At 38.4% G+C, this 10357-nt stretch overlaps 1 protein-coding gene across 2 annotated transcripts; it reads left to right on the top strand.

The window, feature by feature from the left end:
- Positions 1 to 431: 431 nt before the first annotated feature.
- On the top strand, positions 432 to 1307 carry LOC115670560 (uncharacterized). 2 transcript variants are annotated; one of them, XM_056319922.1, is made up of 3 exons: positions 432 to 738; positions 884 to 927; positions 1017 to 1307. In XM_056319922.1, the coding sequence occupies exons 1-3, from the start codon at positions 618 to 620 to the stop codon at positions 1248 to 1250; spliced, it is 399 nt and encodes a 132-aa protein (XP_056175897.1). In that variant the 5' UTR covers positions 432 to 617; the 3' UTR covers positions 1251 to 1307. The 2 variants fall into 2 exon arrangements, with proteins under 2 accessions (XP_056175897.1, XP_030447736.2); XM_030591876.2 differs by having other exon boundaries at positions 435 to 738; positions 1032 to 1307.
- The last annotated feature ends 9050 nt before the right edge of the window (positions 1308 to 10357 follow it).

Raw genomic sequence — 10357 nt, 5'->3', positions numbered from 1 at the left:
CTCCCTTGTGGTTGCCAAATTTGTCATGTGCCTCATATTTGAGTAGGTCTATATCTACTCATTTTTGCATAAGAACTCCATTAAAACATGGACATGTAACAAATATATATTGCGTATTCTTTTATAAATATGCTCACTAAAACCCCATCTCTCTATCCCTAATGGTTTTTTTTTTTTTTATCGAAAATGCATCCTTCCATTTCATTTAAGTAGATAAAGTGAAAGCACAATCAAAATGGGTTTCGGCATACAAAATATCTAAAAGGGATTGAGGGGGATTGGAAATCCAGCACTGAGGAAGAGTCCCACGAAGTTGAGCTTTAGCGACCCAATCCGTTGCATTATTTTGGGTTCTAGAGCAGTGGGATAAACATAAAAAAGGCCTACAAGAAAGCGAGGTCCGACATTCTTTTATGAATACTTCCACATCCCAAGGAGGTTGGTCTTCACACGCAATTGACTGAACTAAAGTAGAGTTGTCAGACTCCACTTCCACGGTTACTTCTCTCCCCATGTTCTCTCTTCTCCATTCTTTCATAAAGCGCACACCTTGAAGCAGTGCCAAGGCTTCCGCTTGAAGAGGCGATTGAGCCCGAATCAGACAAGCAAATCCTCCCATGAGCTTTCCTGAGGAGTCTCGGCATACACCAGCCACTGCACATGGTGTAGAGCCAGCAACGAAGGCTGCGTCCACATTAAGCTTAAGAGCTCCTTTCTCCGGCGGTGTCCAGATTGCAGGTGAGATACCTTCTCGTTCTGATTTTTTCTTTCGATTTACGCTACAACTTTTGATATTTTCGTGTAAGGCTATAGCTTCATTAACTGTCGCTTGTGGATCTGGTGATTTGCCTCTAAAAATCTCATTGTTTCTCGCCTTCCACAGGAACCAGAGTACTTCGAAAACGAGCTCGAGAGACGGCGAGGCTGGTAATGCGCTCTTGTAGTTTAATAGCCACCGATCTATGCTTGTGAGGCCTTGATCTTCAATTCTGATTTGTAAATTGTGGTCTGACTAGACTTTGGTTGTCCAGGGACAAAGGAGAAAGAGGTGCTCTGTTGTCTCCGGACACTTCTTACACACTGGGCACAATGGGTCAGGTAAGATTCTTCGCTTGAACAAGTTTTCCTTTGTAGGCAAGGCATTTTGGCAAAGTTGCCATAGGAATAGTTTAATTTTAGGTAGGGTGTTCATATTCCACACTTTAGACCATAGGGCTCGTGGTATTTGGTACGAGGATGAGGCCTGTTGATTGGCTGGGCCGTCTACTTCTTTTTAGAGATGATTGTAATCGCTTTTGACTGAGTAATTCCTGATTTGGCTGCTGTCCATACCAGTCTATCTTTCTCTTCAATAGATGTCTCTATCCCTAGTGGTTGCCGAGTCTAGCTTATGCCTCGGATTAGAGCATGTCTAGATCTATTCGTATTTGCATAAGCACTCCATTAAAACATCAACACGTAATAAGTGTACACTGCGTATTCTTTTCCATATTAGAAAATATGCCCACTAAAACCCCGTGTCTCTCTCTCTTGTGATTGCCGAGTCTGGCTTGTGCCTCGGATTTGAGCAAGTCTGCATCTACTCATATTTGTATAAACACTCCATTAAAACATCGACTTGTAATAAAGGTACAGTGCGTATTCTTTTCCAAATATGCTCACTAAAACCCCATCTCTCTCTCCCTAGTGGTTGCTGAGTCTAGCTTGTCCCTCGGATTTTGGTAGGTCTAAGATCTACTCATATTTGCATAAGCACTCCATTAAAACATCGGCAAAAGGACACTATAAGTGCCATAAGTTATGTACGGAGATCACTTTGGTGCCATAACTTTTTTTCGGATCACTTTGGTGCCAAATCGGAGGAAAAGAGATTACTTTAGTGACTCCAGCCAAAATTCCGGCCAAAAAAAGAGCCACATCAGATTTCCGGCGAGCCACGTCAGATTTCCGGTGAGCCATATCAGCATCGGAAATTAATAAAAAAAGAGCCATGCCAGATTTCCGGCGGCCATGTCAGCATTGGCACTAAAGTGATCGTTTTTAAAAAAAGTTGGCATCAAAGTGATTTGAAAAAAAGTTATGCCACCAAAGTGATCTTCGTACACAATTTATGGCACTTATAGTGTCATTTTACCTTAAAACATCACATATAATAAATGTACACTGCTTTCCATATTAAAATATGCCATTAGAACCCCATGTCTCTCTCCCTTGTGGTTGCCAAGTCTAGCTTGTGCCTCCGATTTGAGTAGGTAGATCTACTCATCTTTGCAGTAGTACTCTATTAAAACATTGACACGTAATAAATGTATATTGCGTATTCTTTTCCATATTAAAATAATATGCCCACTAAAACCCCATATTTCTCTCTGGTGGTTGTCAAGTGTGACTTGTGCCTCAAATTAGGTAGCGGCGGGATCTCATCTTCTCCACGATGAAAGAACCAAGATCCATATTGGAAAAAGGAGAAAATTTTTGCTTGTCTCCATTGTCAATGGAAGAAACGGCTGCCGAAGGAGACCAAATCTCCGAGTCCTTCTCCTCCCTCCCGCAGAGGAGACCAAAATCTCCAAGGCCTCCTCCATAGACAAAGGACTCGAAGCACGCCAGCGATTGGGGAGGGAGGCAGCGACTCGTGGTAGGGACAACGTATGGACATCGGTTTGGACAAGAACACGACGAGGCAGTGGCTGGGTGAATTTTGTCCATGGTTAATGAATTTCGGTGGTATTTGCAATTAGGTTGCTGAACTTTGGTACTTTCACTCAATCCATTGCAATGTCAACATTGTTGCAATTCGCGCACTTTGACCGAAATACACCCACTCTTCATACGAATTGCTAACATGGTGCCACCGTGCTGATGACATGCCACCTGGCCATGTGTTCGCTCCATCACCAATTCGTCAAAAAATTGGTCGTATTCCGGTCAGGTGCATCAATTGCAGTAATTGAAAGTGGGGCATAGGAAGAAATCAAACTTTAGTGACGAACTGTAAAGATCATTGACAGTTTGTTTTGATATTTTTTTGGCCACATAAAATAGTAATTTGCTACTTTAGATCTATAATTTTTAGCTTTTTAAAAATTTCAAATCTATTGTTTGCTAATTTTTTTTTTGCCTACATCAAGGTGGATTCAATAGGTATAGAAGCCACGTGGCGGTGGTGGCAAGGTGACTTAAACAATGTACTCTCAAAATGTAGTTGTTCGACTAGATTTGGGTTGGGCTTGAATTGGATCAACCGTGAATAAATTGCATTGTATTGTCTGAACTAGACAGGTCAATACGAGTTAATTATCATCCTTAGCATGACATTAAATGGTTACATTTGAGGCCTCATCCAGACCTTGGGATCCCTTAGATATAAAACACTTAGAAGGTAGAGGTGGGGATAGGGGCTTGATAAAAATACTGTATCAATTGGGAGGTGCATGGTGTGCGGGTAGTGACATGTAAAAAGAAGGAATGCAGCCAAGCAGCCCACCACCTTTGTATATCAAGCGACAGGCGTTTGCAGCCCCCTATAGGAGGATATGAGCTAGACAAGTCAATATGAGCTAATTAAGCCGATCTAGTCCAAATCCAATGGTGATCCACTCCGAATTTGACGGGTCCTTCTGTGTGCCATCTTGGAGCCAAGATGAACTGATCATCTTATGATCAATTGTGCCAAGGAAACAACAAATAGGACGGAATTAGTGGTCCGTATGATGCATCTGTCTCCTGAAAAAAATTTACATGGACCCAAGTCATGTGAACTAACTCCATCTCAATCATTAAGTAGCGTGGCTACCATATAGGACCCGCGTAATCTGATGATCGAGATTAAGCTGCATACGATAATAACTCCAATCTCCCGGAAAGAAACTCCGATTCTCATCCTACAACGTTTCTTTCCGATTCCACTAGCTAGATTGCCTGCTATTTTCATCGAAAGGTCGTGATTGTTTTAGGATATAATTGTTTTAATTTTCGTTGTGGCTGTGTTTTTATCTATGTATTAATTTAGTCATGCATATATCAAATATTATAAAACCATACACAAGTGAGAAGGAGAAATGCTCCTGACAATCTTTCAATGCCATAACTTTTAGGGCGGTTTTCTCTTGGGCCCCTCCAAGTTTTGAATTTTTGGCTCAAAGGGCTGTGGGCTCAATTCTTGGACGAAAGCTCCATCAATTTAGTACATGTAGTGAGCTAAAAGAGAGATTTGAGCAGATTCGTCATGGAAATTGTGAAGAAAATGTGGTTCCTCCTTCACACGGATTCCAACAAAGCTGAGAGATTCTGTACTTTTTCCCTGTCCTACAATTCAATGTGCTCTCTTTATTCTCGTTCTTGATGATACCAACCAGAGTTTCCTGGTATTTTACTGGCCCGAATTGCAAAACACGTTGTGCCGGTCTTCTGGGTGGGTTGCAATCAATTCTCTCCGTTGTTTCTTCCAAATTGAAACTCAGAATGTGAACTTTTATGCCTGTGTGCGTGGGAACACCCAATTGTTTTTTAGGCCTTTGCCTTCACAAAAGGGTCAGACAAAGACTTGAGGGTGGACTGGTGTATATTACAAGCAAAGGGAAAAACGTCGGGTCTGTTTTGCTTTTCCAGGAAGTTCATTGCCTGTAGCCCTAAATCAAGGTCACTTTTCACCAAGGGCAGGCCCTTCTGCGATCCTTCACGGATCAATCCCGGTCATAACGGATCAAAGTCACGTCCATTTCTTTATGATTCTCCTCAAAAGTGTCTTGACGTTAAAAACCTTGAATTGTATCTCTCTGCTAGGACAACAGCTCGGAAGTTTTTCATAAAGTTCCTAGATGCCAAGATTAAGAAAAACCATGACAACAGTGTCCCATCTATAATTTCAATGGGTGTGTCGATAATTTTCGAAATATAAGAGCCCGGGTCCCGATCAACCCGACCGGATCACTGTTTGGCTGTATTACTTTGGTATAACTTATTCTCCTTTATTGAATTCCCCAATTTTGACCCCAAAATGTGCACCTAACTGTCTGTTCACACCTTATCCTTTGTTCAAAGTTCTTCAGAGGCATTTATGTCGCACATATGGGACTGGCAATAAAAACATAATTGTGAAGGGGAAAAGCTCCATCTCAACCATTGAGTAGCGTGGCCACTATATATAGGACTCACACGATTTGATGATCGAGATTAAGGTGCATAAAATAATTACTCCAATCTCCTAGCTTCTAAATTTTCTCAACATTAATTGGCCCAACCGTGGTTTTCTTTTGTCCGTTCGTCCATCAAGATCGGCTTGCTGAGGAGAATGTTTTTAGTTGCTTTGTCTTCTCATCATCACTTCCCATTTCTGTTTTTCATGGGAACGTAAAAAAAACTAATTTACGTGATCAAATCTCATAGTTATTTCGAATAATTATAAGATAGTTACATGAATAGTTTTTATTTTTTGGTAACCGAGGATCCGCCACCATTTCCCGAGGACGAGCTCGCACAGGTAATCGGGGCGCCTATACCTCGGGGGAGACTAGCCCAGCAACCCACCGCCAGGTCCCCCCACTTAAATTATGGAACCGAACGGGGATTCGAACCCAGAACCTCTCTGAGAGAAGGAAAGCGCTCACCAACTCGGCCATGCGCAAGTGGGTTAGTTACATGAATAGTTCGTACTCAAATATGTTATAAAAGTGTCTCGTATCACTCTATAAATAAAATTTCTGAATTAATCCTTGCATCCCAAATACTATCTTGAGATAGGGCAAAATATCAATATTTCTGACACCCCATGATCCGACAATCGTCGCTGAAAGCTACGACATCTTGAGATCAGGTTTCTTGATTTGGGCAAATTGGGTGTCATTGGAAATCTCTTGACCAGTACAACCCAATTCGCATTCAACTTTGATCAAACTTTAGATAGAAAAATTAGTCGTCTATGCTCCTCTTCTTTATCATTCATGGAAAAATTTCCATCCACTCCTTTATTTTAGGCGCAATCATAACTCAGTTTCAATCGTCAAAGAGCATTTCGAAACTAAATCATTGAAAATTTGTGCATTGCTTTGAACTTGGCCCAATGTCCATTTCTTTCCACGGCGCCACGAGCTTTAGCCTTTCACATGGAAAAATTGTCTAATCACTTTATGAGCCTGTCAATTGATTGACAATTTCGACCGATAAAAAAATGATTGACAATCCTCATCGACCATTGATGGACAATGATCGCTGTTTGTTGGATTGTCTGAGTTGATGTCAATCATCTGATTGGGCCCAACAACTTTTCCCCCGTTTAGCCCACGACGGGGTATGCTGATGCTGTCCTGTGAAGATTAGGTCTTCTTATTGCCACGAGAAAAGGATAGAGGGTCTAACACTGCATAAAGGATTCCAACCAAGGTGTACAATGGTTAAGATTGCAACAGATTGAATTCACAATTTTCTTTGTAGTCAAATGTTATAAAATTTAAAGACTTTTTTCCTACTATTATTTAGGTAAAAAAGATTCAACTTAGGTTCTGTTTGTTTTGCGGAAAATAAATAATTTGAAAAATATTTTCTTAAAAATGATCACTTGTATCGCTTACAAAAATGAATGAATCAAAAATATTTTTATTGTCTACAAAATATTCATGCATAAATTGTTGTCGATAATGAAAAACTTTTCATTGACTTATTATTTCAAACGATACAAATAATCATTTTCAAGAAAATATTTTTCAAATCATATATTTTCTGCGAAGTAAAGCACCCTTCAGAAAGGCGCAAACTTGATGCGGGGAAGATCTTGTGTTAACGGGTATTGATAAAAAGGAACTAAAACACCAAATGGAAATTGTATAATTACCAAAAATAAAGAGTAGCAAAATCCTAGGAATTCTTGAAAATTATCTCTAAGTAGACAAGGAAATCTGACAATAACCAAAAACGTTAATGGGTTAAAATAAATGCAGAAAGTAGGCCTTTAAATATAAAATTTGCCTAAAACTACGACAACGAAGGATCTTGGGGCCACAAAAAATAGAAACATATAATTAAACAAAAAAACAACCTTGCACTCTGAGGTAGTTCTTCGAATTGGTATTACGGGTTCTTTAACTTCTCTTGGATCAAAAGTTATAGTATTTTTATCAAACATTGTGCAAACTCTTGTTCCGAGCTCGCCTTTCGGTCTTTTTGCTTGTCTGGATGCCCTACAAAACTTTAGAAATTGCGCAAGAATCAACTTGGACTTGGGCTGTCGCTGACGATATTGTACAAAGTTAACCTAAGTTGAACGTATGGAACTTGAACAAAAGTCAAGTTTTTTGGTGGACTAAACTGTGCTCTTTGGATGTGTCACAGCCCGTAACCTACCAGAAAGGAGTAGTGACATGGCCGTCCTTCCACCCGAAGGACGCAGCCTCAAACACAACCGAAGAACCAACTTCCAAAAATTCCCATCGATATCGCTCTTGCTCTATTGACCGCTAACGTAGGACCTGAAAAGATTAGGAAAGAGAGGGGTGAGCAACTATAGCTTAGTGAATAGTGCGTATATCTTTTAAGCGGATCAAACATTCACTACGCACCTTTACAAAAACAATATCAAAACTCACTTGTCTCAAATCCAATATATAATACATGTACAAGATAAGAGTGGGTACTTTTCAACAAAACTTTTTTACATATCGGAAATACTCATTTAAATCAACAATATCAAATCAAGCATCAATGGTCCAGTCCATTAATCAATATCATCAATTTCACATGTCGATAGTCCATTATATCAACTAATTTCAAATCACATGTCAGTGGTCCATCCATCGACCAAACTCGTGCTAAAATATTTAACCATGGTCACGCATAACGCCTCGTGGCAAGGCGACTAAGCTCCCCCCTTAGCAAGGTCTCCACCTATATTGCTGTTGGCTAGCCCACAAGGATATCCTAAACTAGTATGCGCATACCCACAAACCCCTCAATGGGCTCACAACGATATTGAGCAGTAATACAAACTCACAACAACATCCTTTACAATTCACAAATCAATTTGGAATCAATATCACCTTTCATACATTAACATCAAATAATATCAATATTAGTGTATATTTACATGTAAGTTGATTATTAGTAGACTTGATCAATGGGTGGGCAACTCGCGAGCCTGCCCATTGTTTTTTAGCCTAGCAAAAACTGTAGGTCAGGTTAGTGGGCAAGTTACGCCTGGATAAGGGCCTTAAGGCTCGGTGCATCTATATATTTATTAATATAAAATTAAAAAAATTAGGTTTTATTAATAACTTTTTCTTTAACATTTAAACTTTATAAACTCGAACAGGATAAAATAAGCTCACATTTCTAATTTAGGATAGAAAAATAGTATAAAACTCATAGATAAAGTAGTAAAATAAAATAACACAAAACCCCAAAATTATTTATCATATATTTTTCATACTTCTTTAAATTTTTTAGTTGAAACTTTAAAAAATAAAAACGTGGCCCAATGAGTGGGCCCGGCCCCCGATGTTTTTCTTCAACGTTAATCGGCGAATCGGGGTTTTCTTTTGTCCGTTCGTCCATCAAGGTCGACTTGCCGAGGAGAATGTTTTTAGTTGTTTGGTCTTCTCATCGTCACCTCCCATTTCCGTTTTTCCAAGTAATGTTGGGAATGTAAAAAATAATCTTCGTAATCAATTCTAAAAGTTATTTCGGATAATTATAAGATAGTTACATAAATAGTTCACACTCAAATACGTTATAAAAGTATCTCGTATCACTCTATTTATAAAATTTCTTAATTGATCTTTGCATCCCAAATACAATCTTGAGATAGGGCGAAATATCAATATTTCCGATACTTCACGATTGGATGATTGTCGTTGAAAGTTACGATATCTTGAGATCCAGCTTTTTGATTTGGGCAAATTCGGTATCATTGAAAATCATTTGACGAGTACAACCCGATTCACGTTCAACTTTGATCAAACTTTAGATAAAAAAGTTTAATCGTCTACGCTCCTCTTCTTTATCGTTCTCAAAAAACATTTCCAATCCCTCCTCTATATTAGGCGCAAGCATAACTTAGTTTTAACGGTCGAGCAACGTTTCAAAACAAAATCATTGAAAATTTGCTCATTGCTTTGAACTTGGGCCAATTTCCGTTTCTTTCCACAGTGCCACGAGCCTTAGCCTTTCACATGGAAAAATTGTCTAATCAATTTATCAGCCTATCAATTGATTGGGGGATAATGACATACATGATCCCTAAATTTTGGTTCAATGTGTAATGTAGTCCTTGAATTTTTAATTTGTTCAATGTGATCGTTAGACTTTTGGTACATGTTCAATGTATTCTCTGAACTATATAAAAATGTTCAATATTGTCCTTCTATTAATTCAAGATAAAAAATAATATTAAACATTTTCATATATTATCTAGGGACTAAATTGGACACATCAAAAGTTTAGGGACTATATTAAACAAATTAAAAGTTCAGGGATCACATTGAACATTAGGCTAAAGTTTAGGGATCATATTGAATAAATTAAAAGTTCGGAGATCACATTATGCATTAGGCCAAAGCTCAAAACCCATTTGTGTCATTTTCCTATTGATGGACTATGAATCGTTGTCCATTGGATTGTCCGAGTTGATGTCAACCGTATGATTGGGCTCGACAACTTTTCCACCATTTACTACGGCAGAGTATGCTGATGCTGTCCAATGAAGATCAGGTTTTCTCATTGCCGTTAGAAAAGGATAGAGGGTCGAACACTGCATAAAAGAATTCCAACTAAGGTGTAGAAAGTCTAAGATTGCAACATATTAAATTCACATTTTTCTTTGGGGAGTCAAATGTTCTAAAACTCCAAGGCGTTTTTTTCCACTATTATTTAGTAAGATTCAGCGTAGGTTCCATTTGTTTCGCGAAAAATAAATAATTTGAAAAATATTTTTTTAAAAATGATCGCTTATATCGCTTACAAAAATGAACGAATAAAAAATATTTTTATCGTCCACGAAATTGTTTAGGCATAAATTATTATCAATAGTGAATTTTTTTTTCATTGATTAATTTTTCAAGCAATATAAAGGATCATTTTTAGGAAAATATTTTTTAAATCAATTATTTTTTGCTAAAGCACCCTTATAAGTAGAAAATTTTCATTTGTGATTTCAAAGAGACAGATTTAGAAAGGCGCAAACTTGATGCGAAGAAGATCTTGCGTTAATTTTTTTTCATTGAAAATTCAATTCTTTGATGTAACATTAGAAACCTATAAGGTGGGGGGAGGGGGAGGAGCTCAGTGACGGTCCGTTTAAAAGAAATATGAAGCAATACTTTGTTTAACCTTGAAGTAAGATTAAAAGGAACTAAGGTTCCGTATATTT

Source organism: Syzygium oleosum, unplaced genomic scaffold, assembly GCF_021117445.2.
Source record: "Syzygium oleosum isolate NSW1041296 unplaced genomic scaffold, Sole_v2.1 Sole_v2.19, whole genome shotgun sequence".
Taxonomy (NCBI): Eukaryota; Viridiplantae; Streptophyta; class Magnoliopsida; order Myrtales; family Myrtaceae; genus Syzygium; species Syzygium oleosum.
Note: the sequence above shows the minus strand (reverse complement) of the source record. Positions and strands in the feature narration are given on the sequence as shown.

Bases quoted from the DNA above. Each gene is read 5' to 3' on its own strand.
- LOC115670560 (XM_056319922.1), top strand. From the start codon at position 618: ATGAGCTTTCCTGAGGAGTCTCGGCATACACCAGCCACTGCACATGGT. The intron at 739-883 runs GTGAGATACCTT...CGCCTTCCACAG, and splicing joins CGGCGGTGTCCAGATTGCAG to GAACCAGAGTACTTCGAAAA. The intron at 928-1,016 runs GTAATGCGCTCT...TGGTCTGACTAG, and splicing joins CTCGAGAGACGGCGAGGCTG to ACTTTGGTTGTCCAGGGACA.